The sequence below is a fragment of the Ooceraea biroi genome, chromosome 4, assembly GCF_003672135.1.
Source record: "Ooceraea biroi isolate clonal line C1 chromosome 4, Obir_v5.4, whole genome shotgun sequence".
Classification (NCBI taxonomy): domain Eukaryota; kingdom Metazoa; phylum Arthropoda; class Insecta; order Hymenoptera; family Formicidae; genus Ooceraea; species Ooceraea biroi.
Window position 1 is genome coordinate 2,171,900 of NC_039509.1, and position 21,918 is coordinate 2,193,817.

At 40.1% G+C, this 21,918-nt stretch overlaps 1 protein-coding gene across 2 annotated transcripts in view; it reads left to right on the plus strand.

Annotated features, from left to right (window-relative positions):
• The first annotated feature begins 1,462 nt into the window (after nt 1-1,462).
• The window catches only part of LOC105283797 (lachesin), a 64,291-nt gene continuing 43,835 nt past the window's right edge, over nt 1,463-21,918 (plus strand). For both annotated transcript variants that reach the window (XM_011346846.3, XM_011346844.3), the window contains exons 1-2: nt 1,463-1,578; nt 5,444-6,039. In XM_011346846.3, the coding sequence (XP_011345148.2) occupies nt 5,988-6,039 (52 nt within the window). In that variant the 5' untranslated portion in view covers nt 1,463-1,578; nt 5,444-5,987. The remainder of the gene's footprint in view (nt 1,579-5,443; nt 6,040-21,918) is intronic.

Here is a 21,918-nt window from a genome sequence, read left to right on the forward strand (position 1 = left end):
CAGCTCCCAGGCTTCTCTCTGGTCTGAGTATACCGTAGAGAGGGTCAAGGGAGAGTGTGGCCGATGTAGGGACTCATCGCTGATTGGCTCCGCCATATTGAGAACACTTCCGCTATTTTCATATATACAGGGTGGCCCATTTTAATTTATACAGTCGATTTTTTAAAACACTAAAAGAGATACGAAAAAATGTTTCAGACAAACATGTCACGATTTCGAGGGGGACATAAGATGATACCATTGGTTTGACCTTGAATAGTCGTTTGAAGGTCACGCGAAGATCACCTTCAATTTCTTAAATTGAAACCCCAACTTTTTATTGCAGATTCTTATTCTCCATCGAAAAGTAAGTAACTTTTGTCTGAAACATTTTTCCGAAAAATGTCATCTTATGTCCTTAAAATGTCCTCAAAACTCATCTTGAAGATCATTTTAAGGACATAAGATGACATTTTTCGGAAAAATGTTTCAGACAAAAGTTACTTACTTTTCGATGGAGAATAAGAATCTGCAATAAAAAGTTGGGGTTTCAATTTAAGAAATTGAAGGTGATCTTCGCGTGACCTTCAAACGACTATTCAAGGTCAAACCAATGGTATCATCTTATGTCCCCCTCGAAATCGTGACATGTCTGTCTGAAACATTTTTTCGTATCTCTTTTAGTTTTTTAAAAAATCGACTGTATAAATTAAAATGGGCCACCCTGTATATAGATATACATTTGTATGTGCGCAATGGTTCTCTATGCTATTTGACAGGTAAATATTCGGTTCAATCTATTTAATATTAATGAAATATTAGAAAATTGTTTACTAAAAGACAAACAAATAAAAGGTTAACTGTAAAAGTAAACATAACTTTTATGAAATGGTATTTTATATTATTTTGACAGATGAGAAGATCTTTTCATCACTACATATTCCTTCCAAATAGTAAAAGCATCATTAGAGAATCTGTAGTATTAACACATTGTCTATATTTAAAGAGATACGTGACGATTTATTTCATTATGGACACGATTCGATGGATAAAGATCATGCATATTCTATTCAATGATTTTCTCTAATATTTGGAGGCTATAAGTATTAACATGCATAATATTTACTCTTTAGTAGAATGTACTGACACGATTATATTACTTCTTTACATAACATTTTGCATTCTTTCGCATTTACAATACATATATACGCTTTCGAAAGTCGCGCTTAATTCAATCTCATTGTGCTCAACATGGCGGCTTCCGGCTTATTGGCCACACTCTCCCTTGACCCTCTCTAGTATACCGTAGAGACACTATACATTACATACTGTCGTGCACGTTATAACTTTTCTGTATTGGCAGTGAATAACTCATAGGCCGGTATTCATAATCGGATCTTATATTTAAGACCGTCTTAAGTGTATCTTCGGATACTGCGTAGCCAATGAAATGATCTACACAGCATTTGCAGATAAGGTTAAGACGGTCTTAAATATAAGATCCGACTATGAATACCGGCCATAGTCGTTTATATCTCGTTCACATTTCGCGCACCTGCAGTTAGGTCGAACATGGCGGGGCTTGCGCTACTCTTGTACGTAAGTACATATCTTTAAGTAAATTTTCTTAGCTACAGTTTTTTAATATTATCGTATGAGAAATAATAAGTGTTTAAAAATGCATTTTTTAAATAATTTATTTGCTCATGTTTAATAAATTATAATATATCCATTAGATACATTAAAATTGTTTTATACTCTTTTATGATTATTAATTCACTTATGACAAGCCGACAAATAAGTATAGCTACTCGTTTATTCAATTGAATGCTTAAACGTATTCGTTGTATTTGCAAATTCAACATTGCTTATTATAATTTACTTTGCTACTTACGAGGACGGCGATAACTTGAGCGAGGGTCTTCTTTGTTATCGTATCCATAAAACGGAAATTCACGGCACGTCGTTCACCTGGCGGATGCAATTTTCAAATATTTTCCTAACGCTCTATGTGGATATGATTAAACGCGGGTATCAAGCGTGATATTTCCTTCCATTTCGCTCTTTTATAAAAAATATAATAATTAAGAATGCTGAGACACAAGTAAATTATTTGTTTCATTACTTGCTCGCTTTTAAATATATATATATTTTTAATATTCAAGTTTGGTTTTGAAATCTATAACTGCATTTCTATTTTTAGTTTTACTTGAAATTTCATACAATTATCTCGCTTAAATGTCCTCGCAAGTTAATTACAATTAATGAGAGAGTGAGAGTCACACAGAGATATTTGGACATGCTAATCTTAATTGTCCTTTTGTTAAATGCAATTGCGCGTTCAAGATCATGGAGGAAATGAATTAAAGATTAAAGCGATTCAAGCGTTAATTTCACTTGCATGATATATTACACGTGTTAAGCTCTGCGAAAGGATGCGACTACGAAGGGTTAATTGTAATTGCTTATTCATGATTAAATGAATCACAGCTTGTTCACGCGCTTATTATATGTTGCCAATGCCGCATTGTAATATCCTTCCTTCCTCGTCGCATGATAATACGTCTATTTTCGGCGAAAAGCAACTCCCACCATGTGGCGTCCTCGTTTCGGAAATTCTTGAAAGCATATGCTTTCCTGCAGCGCGAATTTCTCGAAAGAAATTAGAGCTCAGGCGGATTTGGTATTTCTCAGGAAAAAGAAAGATTCGGTTTTACGGGGTTTTACGTTATATTGATTCACTACTGTGAAGAAGTCATCATTTCACGTCAGTTGACCACTGTCGTCCCCAACGAAACGTGCACCTTTGCGCTGCATGACATCACTATTTTTTGCGACAGCATTAGTCACGACGTTGATAAGTCATGCTTGTACCATACCATAAGGACCGTGCGGCATCAATATAATTTACGACAAAAAGGGAAGTTGTTTAACGCATGGTATCGCGTATTATAATAGCCTACGTTATATATACTTAATGAGATATAAGCTCATAGGCTTAATACAAAAATAGCTTATAATATAAATAATTTTATAATTAATATTATTTTCTACGATATTCGCGGTAGCTGTTTACTGCTCACAGTTGTAAAATATTCACGCAGCAAAGAATTTTTTCTAGAATATATAAATACCTCAGAAATTGAAAAACATCAGACGATCTACTCTGAATAAGATATATTATTGAATATTAATTAATATAATTCAATAATAATTTTCTTCATGTAAATTACAATTGCAATGCAGATAAATTGAGAATATGCATTTTACAATTCTCTTATGAAATAATATTGAATAATAATTATCTTCGTGCGGGTCATGAATAAAGATAAGCCCAACAGATCAGACATTTTATAACCCCCGTGTAAAAGTATAATTTTGGGGTCAAGTATCAATTAAGAACCTATTTGCTAGGAAAATTACGAAACGGCGTAAAACGAGTCGCTTGTTAGCCGAGTCGTAAAACGCGGCTCGTTTTTCCCATAATGCAAAAGCTCGTGTCAATGACTCGTGTTCCTTTTTACACGGCCGATCGGAAATCGCAAAGTGGTGGAGGGACACGTCGAACTTCATGAGCCTTCCAGCAAAAAGGATACGTGTTCTTCGTGTAACGCAGAAGGAGCAACACTGTGCAGAAATAGTATAGGAATTATGTATTTAATTGTACCCTCATCGTGTTTTGCGTGGTACGGTGAATGGATGAAGCAAAGACGGTATCCATCACGTGCAAATTGTGTGTGTTCCTTATACGCGTGTACGTAAACGAACGCGGGCACATCGTTCGCATCCACGCCACTTATGCGTCAAAGAGTCTGCGGGAAAATTTACGCCTACTTAAATGCGTATTCTTACTGCTTACTGACTTACTGATCGGCATTGGAGAGACTGTGTGTCGCGGATTTATTGAATCAGAATACAGAATATATTAACATCAGGTGACTAATGAAATGAGCAACGCAATATAAAATGTATGATGCAACGAGCGCGCAAAACGCGGATATTTATTTTTGAAAATTTTGGATCGGAAAGAGAACCTTGTTGCGCATGTGCTAAGTTCCATTATAAGCGAAAGTTATCTATTAAAAGTAAAATTGGATGTTGATTTTGTTACGTTCTTATGTAAAAATTATTACGCAGCAAGATACCGAATAACGGGGCACTCTTAATTCAATATCGAAAAAATTGGAGACTGTCAGTTTCGTTTCTCATAAGCAGCCAATGAAAATGGACAGAGCAAAACGAAACGTAAATAAAAATCAATATGACAAGATTAGCTTGTTGAAGATAGTTTTTGTTGCAATCTGATGTCACCTCAGAATATGTGTACCGCGTATCTACTTAAAGAACGACAGAAATGCTAGTAACGATCAAGTCGAGTTTTTAAATCGTATTCAAATTATTGTTTCAAAATGAAAAACTAGCCACGTATTTTATCGGTATCCCTTATGCATCTCATGTGTCCATTTTCCATGCAGCACAAAAATCCGAGGGATGTGTAAAATGTCTTTATCCTGTGAACGTCCCTACGACGTCCCTTAGGGCCAGTTGCTCCAATTTCCTGGTAAGCTAACTAACTAACTAAGTTAAATCTCTGTTTTTTCTTCAAAGAAACAAAGACAAACACATGTTTTAACTGTTAGTTTACCAAGAGGTTAGAAACAATCGGCCCTCAGACTTTTGTGCTGTATGGGTTTGTCTTTAAATTCTTGAAAACAATTCCTAGAAAATCAGTCAGGTCATTAGAGCCATCAGTAAATGGCATGTGTCTGAGGTATTTGTGTAATAAAATAGTTTGGATGCAATATGAAGGTACAGTAAATATAAGATAAAAAGGAAACATATTATAAATTTAAGTATATTATAATAATTATGACAATGGTATATTCCCAGTAAGCAAAATGTTCGCAGCCTGCCTGCAGGCTGGCAACAGATTCGATCAGAAACCACACCAGAACCATAGTCATCTGTGGCCGCATTAAGCTTTTGTTTTGGCGGCAGAGACTGTAGAACAGAACCTGACAACAGATTGTCGACAGAATCCGTATAAAACATAACTGGACAACAGCGCCGCGCAGATCCTGCTCGGTTTCTGCCGTCAATCTGCTGACAGATATTAGCAGGCTCTACTCGGTTTCTGCCGACTATCTGCTGTCTAGTTATGTGAGCAGATATTGTTGTATTTGCTGCTGACCTACTGACAACATCATTTGTTATATCAGTTCCTGTATGCAGTCTGCAGTCTTTCTGCCTTCAAAATTTGTAGCGGGTATTTGACGAAAATCTGTTCTAACAGACTTGGCTATCTGGGTTATTATTAAGTACGCGGTCTGTCTAAAAACTTGAGACTGATATTTTCCTGAACAAACAAATAATAGCGCGACATTTCGAAAACCTACGGTACCTTTTAGTACTAATATTCAACTACTCCGAATTATTATATTAAGATTTGTTGTTGTTCTTGCAGAGTGGTACCGAATAACCAAGTACGGTACCAAATGGAAAGGTTATCTCGGGGAAGTCCCGAATTTGGGACTCGCAAATGAACGAGACGAAACTTGGGCCGTAACGACACAAGGGCCAAGCACGAAGCGGTGCATGCAGTTCGCGTTTACACGCGTTGTACCCAACGCGCCGGCGCTGCGGCTGCGTCGCGCACGGAAACTCGCCGACTGCGCAGCCGGTCCGCGCAAGTCCCCGTAAAAAGCCGGGGGCGCGATTCCGTCGGTCTTCGGATACTACGCGCGCTCGCTCGTTCAGTTTGTATTCGGTATCCAACTCGATTCGTCTACACCGGTGAAGAGACGGCCGTATCCCCGCGACTCGAGCCGGGCGGTACACGATCTCTCGCGAGATCGACGCGACATTGCGAGGAGGCGACGATTCACTTTCGCGAATCGGTACAGTCGGTTACGGAGAGGCAAGAGGGAGGAGAGTGCTGCGCGTAGTGCCGTCAGTTGTCAAGTGATTGAAAAAAAAAAGGAACGAAAGCGAGCACCGGACGCGGGAAGATGCTGCCGCCACGAATACTCGCTCTACTGGTGATCCTACTCGCCGTGCAAGGTGAGTTCTCCTCCATTTGCTCTTTGTCGTGTCGACGACGTTGTCTCGGTTGACAACGCGGTAGGACGAACGTGCTCGTGACATCACGCGAAGTTTCATACTTTTGGAAATCTTTTTCTTTTCGCTTCTGTTTCCAACCAAGTTATTTGAGAATTATTTATAATGAGCATGCGTGATGGTCGATTATTTCGAGTCTTTTCAAAAGAGAGATTACACGTTCGCATTTGAAGCTCATCGGTATTCTAGATAAGATTTTTATTATCAATTTGTTATCTTTCTTCAATATTTATTCATTAAATCTGTGCATTGTGCGTGTGACGTGCCAAGGGAATCCAATATTTAATTTTTATTATCAGGTAGATGCTACGCTTGATACAAAAGAATTCTTCATACGCGCGCGAAAAGGATTGAGGGACGGAAATTAATTTCGATAAATCATTTCTTGTTATAAAATATATATAAAATATGAAAATATGGATTGCATATGATTTCACGAAATAAATATTAAAATTGAGCATCGTGTCTCATGCATATTCTCATTATCTTCGCCTTTGTTAGTAAAACGTGGCGTGTTAGAACACGCTCTATTGTGTAATCTCTGATATACATTATCGTACCTAGAAGAAGCCGTTGTATAATACTTTCGTTGAAAAATGTCGCACGTTGTAGGTGCGCGTTAAAGACGATGAAAAGGTGAAATTGATCAGCGTAACGGATAATGAATATGCCAGCGAAGCGAGCAAATGTTACTGATCAGCATTATTTAGCCGGCGCGCCAACGAAAATCGGAGATTGCGCCAGCGCGTGCATCATCGACCTTTCATGCCGCGAGTTATACAAATAAGGAGCTCAATCGCCACTCGATTAAATGAATTCATTGGCGCGCGACAACTTGGCGCGATGAAATGAGTTACTCTGAAAGCAAAAAGTTAATAAATGCGAACAGTTGCTTTTTGAAAAAAAAAAAACAATACACCGACTTATCTTTTTCATATACACGTGGCATTTAAACGCAGTTTACTTCGATATGTGATGCTTAATTTCACAATTCCAAAATGTTTCTTTTACTTTTAATTTAATACACGCGCATAAATATATCAAAACTGTTATATTAATAAAGTATAAACCGAAATATTATATTAAAAATATTTCGGAATATATTTGATATATTAAAATATAATTTTATTTATTATATTTAAAGTTTAGATTAATTTCCTGATGGTTCTCAAGAGGTATAAAAATCGGAGCTGACAAAATCGCGTTCGCTAAACGTAGACTTGTAGATTTAATGTAGAGTTAAGAAAAATATGAGAAAGAGAAGTTAAATATCTTCAATAAAAATGATGACTTGCAACAATAGCCATCATTGTGCAGCTAATCGACGAACAAGTCGTAATCGCCACGGAAGAAGCAATTATGTATTAAAAAAAAGTTTAATTACGCTTCCTGATATACCTACGCACCGGAAGACATCGCAGTTGCGCCGGAGCGAGTCGGTCCGCGCCGATGCACCGAGTCGCGACTGCAGTTGCGTTGCAAATATAACGCAAATGATAGTTATCAAGTCGCAAAACGTAGTTGTGTTAATTCGAAGGTCAGTCTAGTAGATCGATTAGAGACTATAAATAAAACTTGAAGATTTATACCAACTAATAGATAAATTCTTCCTTATTATAGAGATGTAGGAATAATTTCCGTATTCTTGTGTTTTATATTGTTCATTTTAGAATGGATAACAACAGTGAAAAATTTTTCGCCACATTGAAAATCCGATTTATTTTTTAATTAATATAAACAACTTTGGTGGTAATTTATCCTTACGAAGGCGTTGAATGAATAATCTGGCAAAAAACAATTAAACAAAAGTTACAATATAAAACACACATTTTCACACGATCATTGACTTTCCATTCCGCTCGTCGCTCGTTTCCGGTCCCATCGAGGCGATTACATAATTCGCCATTAAAAATCGAAGGGGTAGCCATGAACGTATCGCTGAGGGGAGCAGACACTCCTCGGCAGTTGTTCTCGAAGAAGGGAGCTTCGCAAAAAGTGCGTCCGCTGGCGAATTCCATTGAGAATGCCCGGCGTGATACATCGCGAATGATGCGAGCGTGGATCCACGAGGAACCGGTGGCGATGGCTGAATGGCCCGAAAATAAGATGAACGAGACTGATTGCCTCGAGTGGGGGAGAGAATATATTCCCCACGGGGAGGGGAGACCCGCCAGGTGAACAGAAGTTTCAGGTAGGAGCGAGGAGAGCCTGGCGGGGGCAGATGGTCGAGATGCGGGGCGGCTGGCCGATGGCCGGTCGAGGAACCAGCATTCACAGCTTTTTGGTAACTGCTTGCTCGGAGGAATTCTGTTCGCCGTGGCTTTCCTCTCTTCTTCTCTCCTCTCCTTTCCTACGCAGATCCGGCGTTGTTCCATTTTTTCCTTGCTTAATAATAGGAGCGGCTTCCTTTCTCTCCTCTTATCCCGATGGACCACCGTGAGCCGCTGAACCGCTTTCGTGCGTGACTGCGATCCTGACGGGTCTCTAACGTTCTAAATGTCGGCAGGATTAGGAAAGAGCCGGTACGCGTACGCGTTGTAATTCTTAAACAGCTAACCGCGTATAAAATAAGTAAACCTGATCTTCCGTGAGGAAGATTGGATCGACCTTTTGTCCGTTTGATTGCAGGTATGTCATTAATCTTGAATTTTGAAGTCTTTTGTGAGAAAAGTGTAGGAAGCAAACTTGAAAAAATTCAAATAATGATAATGGAAGATAATTAACAATCGTGCGATGTTCATCCTCGATGGCAATAATTATCGTAAGACATTGTTCAGCGTTTGTGATTGTTAACACTAGATTTACAGAACCTGTCAATTTAACGAATTGAGAATTCATGATTAAAGATATAGAAATAAAAAATATTGTTTTTTACCAACGAGAAATCGAAAATCGAATTTTAATGTACCCGTTTATATAACGGGTTTCAGTAAAATTAGGTATACAAGCAACGTCCGTAAATCTAGTGTTAATTTACTAAGTAAACTCGAAAGATACACACGCACACATATCATAGTAATTTCAAGTGGTTTAGCTTTTCGGATAAATATTGATTTTATTGAGAAATATCACAACATCCAGCCGATATGTTCAAGTCGTCCTAGTAGCAATAAAATGGTAAAAGCTACATACAAGTCAACCAGACACATATTATCTTTCTCGCTAAACAGTCATAAAGAAGGCAAAGATTCCCTATAAAGACAATTTTCTTTCGAGAATACTCCATAAATTGATTGAGGGTTATCTTGATTAAAAAAAATGTTATACATATATGCAGAGAACTGAGCGTGTTGTTTTAATGCTACAAGCATGAAAGAAGATTTAGGTTCAATGCACGAGCGATACGAAACTGATAATAACCGATAAAGGGAGAGCGCGACGTTAGGCGACAGTATGTCGCAGCATGATCGGATTTCCAAGGCCTTCGCTTAGATTTGAATTGGTGATTCGATAGCGGTGATGTAGGTATAAGTCGGTAATCGCGCGGTAACAACGCGGCGTGGAGTGCGATAATTTTGGGTGTACGCATACGATCGCGATGACAGACATTATCACCGCGAAATTATGCTCGCGGTCACCCTGAAGAAAATTAGTCGTTTGGCCGGTTTATCATTACGCACGACCTACATCGGTTGCACTAGTTTGTGGGGCAATCTCTTGAAGCCAAGAAAAGTGACGAAACATCTGGTCAGCAGCCCATTACTATAGTCTGAATTCTAGTATTAGATCTAGATCCGAATCTGGTCACAATAGTTTGGAAGATAGAAAAAGAGACACTTTAATTTAAAATAGCGAAATCGATAATCGAAATCGATTAGACAAAGCATCGGTTAAGTAAGACAACTCGAGATTTTACATTTCTTGAAAAGTACCGTTTCCTAAATTTATAAAAATCATACAGGGTCGTAAGCGCCAAGGATCGCGGGCAGTTCTGCCTTTCAAAATAAGATAACCTAGCTCTGAAACGGCAAGAAACGGAAAGAAAAGAAAAAGAGAAGAAGAAAAACGAGTTGCAGAAAATAATGCGCGCACAACACATGACTATCGCATATCGTATCATTACGCAATTAAATAGGCATCACAAGGACGCTCATCATTTCTCCTTGAATCACGTTATTCTTCTTCCTAGACATTTAAGGGTCAATGTAAATGAATTCCGATAGCAGTACGAGGCTAACGGTTAAACTCCAAGCTGTTTGTCGATGCAGTAATTTCTCAATCATCAAGACTTCCTCTCACACATTGCTAATACTATTATTTTATTTTGCATACGATTCTACTAAAGATTTTTTATTTCTCACAGGCACGTTTATTTTTAACAGAATTCCTATTTATGTTAGTGAATTTATTTTATATCATATAATAATAAAACTTTAACGAAGCAGCTATTGAAATGTTAAATGTCAAGGTTTGCCATTTCAAGTTAAAAACTAAAAAAAAAACGATTTAATTTAGATAAATTCAGAATTGAAATAGCATTCTCTAGATTTTATCTTTTACGCATATAGAGCACTGATTAGATACGCAAAAGAAGCCTATTTTTATCTGTTACGAACCACTGTGAAAAATTTCTTACAGTTCTCTTTCTCTTTCTCATCATTGTCAAGGAATAATTTTTAGCTGTGATAATATATATTACATTATATCCTTTACAATATTCTGTAGACCATACCTTTATAATATCTTGTGTGCTTGTATACGATTCTCTTTTTCGATAGAATATATGTGTTGACATGTGCACGAATATATTTACCGAAGATTACGTCACATGCACGCCGGTTTAAGTCGCTAATTAAGTAATTGAGTCTGTGAGTAATAGAGCCGTGTGGGTGAAAACGGATTGTAAAGGGAAGTCAGCCCGCATAAGAAAAAGCGCCTTTGTTTCCATGTGGTACCTTAAGCGAAAACCACCCTCTTGTCCCGCTTTTTCCTGGAATTTCCCTGGTAGATGCCAACATTAATCGCCATATACCTGCATCGCCCACTCGCTCGCCGTGAAGAAACGCGATACTCGAGCCAGCCAGACTGTTACCGTCCATAAGTTTGTCAGGTTAGTCACGGACAGGACAAGCTGGCTGTTTAGCTTGGATTCTCCGTGGATCCTATCTCGCGTCGTGCAGTCGTAAATTTTTTCTATCCCCGTGACTGATTTATGCAAAAGAGAAACATTGAACGAGCCTCGTTTCTTTGATGATCTCACAATAAATCGCGTGCAACCTATACTTATTTGCAGATTTATAGATGATAGTATATTCGTCACCGAGTATGCATCCACGTTTCGTGGAAAAACATGAGAATTTCATTGATAGACTTACTGTTTTCCATTGTGCTTGCCTCTAGCATTCGATTATTCATGCGAAGTCAAAATCGCACGCACGAAGAGATATAAAAACCGCTACTGTAGCGAGTAAATGATAAATGATCGCTGAGCGCATATGCTCAGTTTCGAAACGTCAATCTAAACATCTCGTTTAATACGTAATAGCGTATTAATTAATGACATAGCGATTGTAGCGATATTGTAATAAGCAGCAACTATGTTGTGCACGCTATGATTTGCTCGCTTCAGCAACGTGCAAGAAAATCCATAAAATGTAATTATCGGCCTTTGGATCATGGTTGCTCTCAAGCCAAATTACTTCTTTCGCGTTACATAATGAACGTTTTACTGCATCGTCGCGTCGTATCAATCCTTTGCTTGGATAGCTTGAATGGCGAAGCACTCGGCATTTTTTCCGCTCGCTGGAGTGGAGCGCGATAAAGCGGTCACATATTTACATAAGAATCTTATCGCGCGAGCGGTCGGTCAGCCGATCTTTCAAGTATGCTGATGTTTACTGGTAAAATTAGCATGTAATTAATCTGCGATTATTGCCGCCCGTTACATAAGTAAGCTCGGCTACCGAAATGAGAGGCTCGTTGCGAAGTGAACGTCTTGTCCAGAGAGTGTTAGAAATATGACTTTTTTCCACAACGTCGCCTTTGACTTTTTCGCGGAAAATAGATAGCGAGCGTGTCGCTATTATGAAACTTCTCACTCGTCGTTATGCAATCGTCATATGTGCGGAGAATATTTATAATAGTGTCGAGTTTCGCGCTGTTTAGCGGCACCGATGCCTGCTGATCCGTGTTTTGATCTTTGCGCTCGCGGTATATTTTTCGTGTAAACTGATCTGAAGATAAGTACTGAATATTTGCCGACTCGTCGCGCTTGCGAATCGTATCGGTCGCTAAATTTAAATCGCTCAGACGCTGTCGGCATTATTTATAATAATTTTGTATCTATGATAATATTCAATCTAACAAGACGTGCAATGCAACAAAGATGCCTTAGCTTTGAACATCTGTTACATAGACTATAATATTTCGGCGGTTTTATATATTTTCGGGCTGCCCACTGTGCAGCGTGATACTTTAGGCCACAATATTGGACAAGGCGATCTCCGGACTCACGTTTATTCCGAGCAGAAACGTGGAGAGGCACTCGCGAGAGGCACGATTCCGACGTGCCCGTTTCGTATTTAGGCCGAGCCCGCGTTCGTGTCTCATAATTTCTCGCCGGCCGGTGCAGCTCGCTGATCCGAGAAAGTGAGATCGCACGAGGTCCCATCGAGAAGGCAGGATTCTTTCTCCTTTTCTCTCTCACCCTATCCCGTTGTTTTTCGTGATATGTCTCATTTACATGCGCACTCCCGTGGCAGCGATTTGCACAGCTGCAACCGGGAGACATCAGGCTCGGCTCGTAGCAGTCGTGTAAATATCATTTCTTCGGAGGCATTTTGTCCGTGTATCTCCCGTGGAGAGATAAGACGGTCGTGTGGGTTTACGCGTGAAACATTCACTCGTTTCGATAGCCGATACGATGAGAAAGAGCGTTTCCGCAGTTTGCGCAATTTATCCGCTAGAGAGAGAAAGAGAGAAAGTTCATATTTGCCAAGATCTTCAACCGCTTCTTATGCACAACTTCCTCATATTTTCTTAGCGTAGCTAACTCTGCTCAACATATATACTTAGAAAATTATCTATTCTTTTTCGTCAAACGCGATTGTCGGATCTGAAGACGCTAATGGAATAAGGAAGGATTAAAGATTTCGAAATATGTATTTAATAAAATTGGAATTTCAAAATTTCTGATTGATTCTTGATCCATGATTCATAGGCATACAATCAGGATTGACATAGTAACTGAGAGCAACCTTGAATGAAATGTGCATGCTATTGGCTATCAACGTACAAGCGTTTTCCGTATGATTTTAAATGTGATTAAGACTGAGAGAAATATTAGCTTCTCGTCCAGCTGTCGTTCTGGAATTTTAATAGGTTGGACCCTACTGAGGTCTTGCAGGCAATGGTTTAATTTATTTGCGAGCGTTTGATTTATTCGCGAGAGGCAGAGCTTGTAAAGTAATATATTTGCAAACGTTAAACGAGATCAATCGCATTCCAACAAGCATCCTTGTACGCCTAATAGAAATACATCGTGTGCAAACGAGGAGCGCGCAATATTTGCATTTACCCTGACTTGACTTGAGCGCGAAACGTTTTACCGCGTGCTCATAGACAATCAATCGCACGAACCATAAGCGCAACTACAAACGTTCGCCGACGTTGTTAAACAACGTACAAGCAAATGTATGTCACGAAACTCTAATTTTTCCATTTGTCGTTACGATAATCCTACGTATCGGTCGCGTGAACGCTTCGAAATCGGCAGCGCGGAAAACACATGGTTGTTAAAATAAGCCTACGTTGATTGCTTAATAGCAGGAAAATTATAACGCGTACGACACGAAAGGCAGCTAATGGCGACAATGCCGCGCGCGTGTAACGAGCAAGTTAAAAATCAGCACGAATGGTACAGTGATCGGGCGTAAGAGTAATTACTTCCTGGCTACTACGGGAGGAGAGTCGAGTGAGTAAAACGAGTCGAGGCGAATAAAAGTAAATTAGCGTGCGAGCAATTTGAAATCTCGCTCAACCGTTACGGCAATATACCCATAGAGGAATTCAAAAAGAAGGTGTTTCTGTTACACACCGGCGAATCATATACGTATACGTGCTGCATCGGGGAGCTTCCGGGCTTCTCGCGCTGCGTTCGGGTGGGTTTCCACCATGGTGGTGATGGTGGTGCCGGCCACCGTACACGCCCACGATAATTTTGATCTCTGGCGATCCAGTAGTCCATTAATAAACCGCCCACCAGATCCGACTGCCACGGGTCTTTGGGACCTTATCTAGACAGTATATCGGCTATTTTTAGTCGCGTTACGCGCCGTTGATATGCGTGCCGCGGTAAAACCTTCAACGTGCGTGCGTTTTACGCGTGTTAGGCATATGTGCGTAACGCATTCTCTTCTTCTACCGTCTCGTAACCCCTGCTTTTTCTCGCTGCCTCTCTTTCTCTCTAAGACAGTGTGGACATGTGCGCGCTTCGGTGAACATAATATCTTATAAATAGGGATTAGCCAATGGCTAATGCGAAAGGATGATGCGGGTTTTATTTCGGTACGCTCTTTTCGGTCACCGCACACAGAATATTCCCGTCTGCCTGCCGGTCTGGTCTTTCTACAAGGCGGAAATCGTGTCGAAATCGTCATTCGATCCATGTTCGCTGCCGGTCTGCTTCTCAGCTTCGCAACTCGAGCACCGAATATCAGCTCAATGTATTCGATCTGGTACACTTGATCGGTATTATAATAAGTCATAATTATCTGCGTGCGTAAGAGCAGTAGCGTTTCGCGTCTGTCGTTATTACGATGGACAGCCATGAATCATTTTTTCCTACACGTACCTCATCATTACTTCGAACATATTTATAGCATACGTGTTACATTCGATCCCAAAATAATACTTACGCGATTTGCCCGAGTCGAAAGATATTTTCGGTGGGGCAATATATAATTACGCGATATCAGTTTTCGGTAATCCGATCTTTGATGAAATATTAATGCGTATCGGTTTGCACGAAAGTTCTCGAACGCGTCCCAATTTTCCGGATTAGGAAATCTCAGGGGCATACGTCTGCTTCGTTAAGATTTAGATCGATGAACTGATAAATTCTTATATCTCTGTGAAGTCCGTGTTATTATGATGGTAGATAACGCGTCGCTACCTGATAATGAGCACGAAACCCACGCAACTTTTCGGTTCGTGAACACGGCAGTGGTACCGTTACCGATGAGCAGACGAAACTTTTACCGTCATGATAGCGGAATAGAACGATTCGATAATCGATCATCCGGTTACGCGCATCCGGTGCTGCGAAACATTAACGCAACTTTGTCCGGGAAGCACACCTTGCGCGTAAATTTGTTTGACAACGATAAAAGTATATGATCGAAATTCGCAGTAACATATCAATGATCGAGAAAAGTGGCACAGCTCATCGATAAGTCTTATTCGGAAGTTTTAATTACGTGTTGCGAACTTCTCCAAGCTTTCATTTGATAAACTTGAAGTATATAAAAAATTTCAAAAAATAAAATAAGATATCAAGATATTGACAAAGAATTAATAAGAACCGTATATCGAATATTGAAGCGAAAAATACGAAATTGAAGTGATACATGAAACGAAATTTTAAGAATACTTTTTGTGATAATTCTGAGGAAAGGTTTTTATAGTTACACTCAAGCGAGACCAACGTATCATAGATGCAATTAAATTGAAGGCCTGCACTTTCGCGTAAATGTCGTCAGTCTTGATGATGTAACTACTGCAATGACGCAACGACGAACAAATAGTTCATAAACGATGTTGACCGTTGCGCTAATATAGCAATAACCATTGCGCACCGTTCGTTAAGCATAATAAAATTGCGCGACGCTTAATTACGCGAGCCTCGAGTTCTTTGATAGTAATATCGTAGCTGAGCATAAAACGACATAAATGTTACTCTCCATTTAACATTTAAAAGATACAAGCAACAAAGTACAAGCTTTATCGCATGCATCGTGAGACGCTCAAAAATCCATTAACATGTACAGATATAAATGGTGCGATAAATTAGGCTCGCACTAGTTAAACATTGGAGCAAATATTTCTACTCACGGAGACCTTATTTACCGGTTGTTTAAAGGGATTTCAAAGATCTCTTTTGAAAAGCGAGGTAAATCAATTTATTCCTTTCTCCGCGACGAAGATTCAGCTGACTGAAGCAAACCGCTCCTCAATAACCAAGGGTGGTCTGCTGTTATATCCAAAGTGTGGGTTTGTGTACACGTTCAGCACAAGAATGGGCCATCGGATCGATATTGTCAGCGCGGCCTGAGATAGACGGTATATTATAATTACGCCTTTCGTCTCAGCGGGTTATCGTTACGGGCGTTTGTCGTTACATGCCACGCGAAGAATAGGGCGCGACATTCGTGGGTCCCGATTCGTGGCACGTAAAGGCCGGGGAGAGAAAAACGAGTGGAGGTGAAGGAACTAACGGAAAGAAAAGGGAACGCCAAAGGAGAGGGCGCGTCGCCGTTCCAGCACGATTTCCAGCGCGCGGCCGCAGGACGGAATGCCAGTCACCGACGAAGTCGTCGGACTACTAATGACACGCTTGAATCTCTCCTCCTCGTCGCTCCTCGTGCCTCATCGAGCATTCAAATCCCGCGTTTTCATTCTAATTACGTTATGCGCGTAAGCAGCTAACGCAGCGCCGAAGAGCTTCCGCCTGGTCTCGGCCGCGCCGTTTGCATCGCCGTTGCTGCTCCGGAGGATTTCTCCGAGCGTGACGGATTAGTTCCAAGTTTAATGACATACCGGCTCGTGGTCATCGCATGGGCCCGTAAGTGGTGCGATATTACCTACGAACTGCTTGCTCGGATCATTAATTAGAATATTTATTAGGTTGTCAGGATGAAAGATTGAAGAATTTATCGCTGCAGCGGTTCAACTACGCTTTTCCAAAGATGCTTGATCTTAACGGTAGAGAAATATTTCATTCTGAAGAAAGCAGGTTACACATACATTCAGCACACATACAGTACACATAAATTAATTTTCTTGTTCTTTTTATAAAAATTTTACTTTAAAGTAGTTTGGAATCGAGAGAAAATCAACTTCATGATACTTTAAAATTAATTTTCTCCAGATTCTTGACGAGCAAATTAGATTATAGCATTAAACATCTTTAATACTAATCTTCAATGGTCGACTTGTCAAAGACAAACAAGATATTTCTACATCGATGACGCCGGTTTGCGCAAATTTCTTCGGACGTGACGGATTCATTGAGAGTTTAACGACGCGAAGTTGAATCACGTTGACCATGGGGCATTGCGTTACACGTTCAAGAAATGGTATTTACCATGACAAAGTGCGTTGAAGTATTCGCGCCAACCACATGTTTCACTTTCCATTCCATGATTGTTGCATCAGAAATTCCTAACAAATGAGCTATCGTTGCAATTCGAATCAATTTTTCAATGCCTAGCGCTGGCATTCGCGCTGTTTGCGCACATCGACTCGGGATAGTAAAATCAATTAGTTGATACTTGAGGCGTAGAGAGCTTCCTAAGTCCCATCGGCAGTACCACGAAGGCGACGTGGCTCGTTCATCGTGAATGGCCTCGTTCGTAGTTTAACGAGGCAATGTTTATAATAGTTTATTGCATCGTTTAATACATCGTACTTCATCGTCGTCAGATAGCGTTAAACGGTGTCATCGAGGTCATTCTGTTAATACGAACGGTAAATATGACGCGTGTTTTAGTTTCGAAAGTTTATCATGATCATGAATCTATTACGCTAATTGTAGAATATTTTTATATTAATACGAGAGGCTATTAGAAACCGATATTTATTAATATTGATATAAATGTCATGTAAATCTATTCAAATGATTGTGAATCCTGATTATGTTTTCTTGTGCGTACAAGTCACAGAAATATTGGATTAGTTGGATAACAATTAAATCCGCTACTGATTACCGTTTGTAAATCACTTTCGCTGTGCATCCTGAACGAGTGATCCGATGAGTGGAGGTCAAGTTGCAACTAATAAAGCAAAGTTCGACGCTCATTCGGAAGTTTGCGATGTCGAGCAGGAACGCAGCCTAGTTTCCCTGAATGCGCTCGATTCATTGAGGGTTTAACGACACGAGATTGCACGTTATCGAGGCGTGTAGTAATACGCGGCGATAATTAACATACGCGAGATGTACCACTGCCGGCGTGTTTTTATATTGTCGGGGTACATCCGCGAACCGCCCGCCGTCGTAGATAAGGCACAAGCGAATCCCTGTTTGAATGATCCGCGCTTTACGAGCGCTACCTAAGAATACGCCGACAGTAGTGTCGTAACAATGAGATGAATTGACGTCGATGAAGTAATCGACGGAAGATTTATAACCGAGTTATTTAATCGAACTTCAGAGATACTAAAAATTGAATCAATGCAACATTAAAATAATGCAATTCTGAGAATACTGAAGAGTGAAGTGTCTCCAAATTACTGAATTAACATGTAAAATTCATTCTGAAGATTACAACAAAATATCAAGTTACTTTTTGTAGATTGAGATACGCGCATAACGATCCCGTAATTTAATGCTCTGATAAAAATTGTGTTAATTTTAACACTTGCTTTGAGCAATGAGTAAAGAATATTTCAACATCACTTGGCGTCGATTATATCAGCTGTTTTTTTAGGCGCGTTATTATCAGGATAATTACGGAAGAGCAGGCCTCACCAAAATATATTGGGGTCCAAGACCCCACCGACATGCATGCATCCGGGACGAAGGGGAGAAGAACGAAAGTGTCTGCCCTGCCAAAGTTGGTGCCGCTAATGCACAGAGTTCAGTTTCCTTGAATGCGGCAGATTCATTCACAGAAGTTTAACGACACGAGTTTGAGTCGTCTTGTTATCGTATAAATGCTGTAATGTACTCCGCATAGAAGCATTCGCGGAGAACAGATACAACGAGTGCCTTCGCAGCGAGTCACGTCGAGTTTCTTGTCGCTGATAATGCCGATGAAACCGGCGCTAACGAGACCGCGTGTGAGATGTATTAATTCACACAGGGTGGTGGGTGGTGGACAGGAAGCTGAACGAGTGCATTCGATGGTGTACGTTGTTTTGACAATCCTTCGATACTGGCAAAAACAATTACTCATTATGTCTGGCCCCGTTAAACAGATATCGAGCGCGCTCGGATGGAGGGGATCTTTATCGTGTAAGGTGAAGATCGATGGGGCGAGAGGCAATTATAATTAATCGGCACGTCTCCGGCGCCTCCAGCTCTCATTGTAATTGTTCGCGCGTACGCGTATGCGTGTGCGCGCACGTGCGTGTGCAGGCTGATAGATGAGAATAAATAGGCTTGTCTAATACTGTTAACGGATAAAATTATCTTCTGAGTACGCGTTTGGGTTCCCGTCGCCGAGTCTTCCTATCGATGCGTTACTTTCGTGATAAAGTACAGATATAATTCAACTCGGCTAGAAGTACGCACGTCAAACTGGATTCGATTGAATGCGCGGAAGAAGCAATTCATTAATATAAGCATTCGATTATAATTGAAGGAGTCTCGAATGAGCAGTTGAGATCTCGCCAGTATGAATTCTCTTTGTGCTTGTGGTTTAACGCGCATCTCTTTCTTCTTTCTCCAGTTCTGTTTCCAGATGGGGACAAAGAGTCAATTAAGCTTGGGCTAAAATTAACCAGTCATTGGCGAAACCCGCCATAAATAATACTTATTGCGCGCGCAACTATGTGAACTGCTAAATATGACGCAGAGATCGCTTTCGCGAAGACGGCTCGATTAGGATCGTTTTAAATTAGCCGAAGTAGTCGGTTGCTCGCGCGCGCGCGTACATGTTGAGAGAACTAATTAGCGTAAAGCATTAAAGAGTGTGCTATGAACCACCACGCTCGAATCTATAAACTATTCTCTCGTCGGCGCCGCTTACATAAGCGCGTGTCCACCTTTCGTGGCCTTGGCATTAACGTTACTTAGGTGGCCTTGTTCATGTAACACCTTTGATTTGCATGCAAGGGATTTGCATGCATATTGAAGAGTTACTTCACCTGCAATAAGTTTGCGGATTCAATAATCGGTGAGGATCTACGTTGCACCGGATTAATTAAGCAGAGTGACATCGTGATGTTATTTGCAGCTAATTTTATCTATACGTAAAGAGACAACAGGCAAAAATACTTTAAACATGTTATTCTTAGATATTCCTAACATAAAACTATATTATGCTGCAATTAATAATAGCAATTTTTATATATAAATATTTTATCATTTTATCATTATTTGATGAAATTATTTAACTATTATCCAAACATCTGACAAGTTTTTGATTATTGGATATAACGGGATACCGAATACCTTTAACCATTCGATAATCATTGGAATATTCTATCGGTACCGTTCGCTATCATTGAGCTGTTATGAGCATCTTTTGGACCCTTGCTAGACAACGCTATTTCTCTCAGGAAATTAGAAAGTCATGTGGCAGTTCATTATCGGGGCGCGGTCTGCTGTTTTTAATTAACGCTCGATGTCCAGCAGTAAGTCCCGGGTGTCCACAAAAACCTCTCCTTCGATGAAACGATAACAGCAGTCTGGCCTCGGTGTACCAAGGCTGCGCGAGCAAGAGCTGGAGAATCTGTCATTTGCCATCTGTCACTAGATCGGTGTGTCTGCATCGGTGTCTAACTCACATTTGTCACCGTATAAATGACGTGTTCCTGTATAAATTTGCATTATTATCGATGCACATACAAATAAAATCGTGCCCCCTTTCGTCTCCCCTTTTCATCTCTAAAGATCCATCTTTCAAAGATTAGTGTAATCTTTGGTAGGATAGTAAGCAGGGAGAGATCGTATCATTTATAGAGTACAGGTCACTAGTATCATGCATTCTAGAAATTAGAATCGTGTTCTTACTCCACAGTCTTATTACATTAAAGATATAATATTCCAAGCGTAAAAACAAGATGCAACTTACATAAAAATAATATTCGTTAAAACTCATATTTAGTCTACTTGATAAATGTCGGCTACAGTCGGTGTTAGGAGAGAAAGGGTTGAACTCTGCTCCGGGGCACGTCACCTCCGGGCGTCACTTAGAAATTACTGCAATTATTATGTAGCGAATAGCGGTTCTCGTTATCTCTTGCTATGCACGGCCGGCAAATCGGCGTGGACCTTGAGCCGATTCGCGCAAACTAAATGGCCTAGTTCTCCCAACGGATGATCATGCGGGTGCACTCGTTCCGCAGTCGACTTAAATTCAGACTCGAATAACGTTGCGTGTAAGATTCTCACCATGCAACACAATTTTCGTCGCTCCATGAGTTTTTGACGGACATTTTTGACATTATCTCGCAGTTGTCGCCGTGACGAAATGAAAGATGATGGATCCTCCATCATTGTAGCCGTTGCCAGCGAGCACGATTACTCGCATCGATACGCTCGCGTTTGTGTGCGAACTGTTGATCTCGATTTCTTTGTAACTTCGTAACTATACTGTACCGTGTGTATGATTTATGTATTATATTTTGTCAAGGCTTTGACCTATAATCACCAACTTCTTCGAAGTTCTTCAAGCGGAGAAATTAAGTTTTAAATGCATGTATGCATGAAACAGCATTTTTATTAAAAATGCCTGAGAATACCCGAAATTTGGAAAGTGTAATTCTATATTATACAATGTTAAGAGAATTCTATACATGTTATGTTCTAGAAATTCATACCATTTGTGCTATCTCTGAGATTCTAACTTATACTGAAATATCTCGCAAGAACTACTCATAACTGGGTATCGAGATGAACGACGTTCTTGTTAATACCGTTTTAGACACAATTTCCGGTAC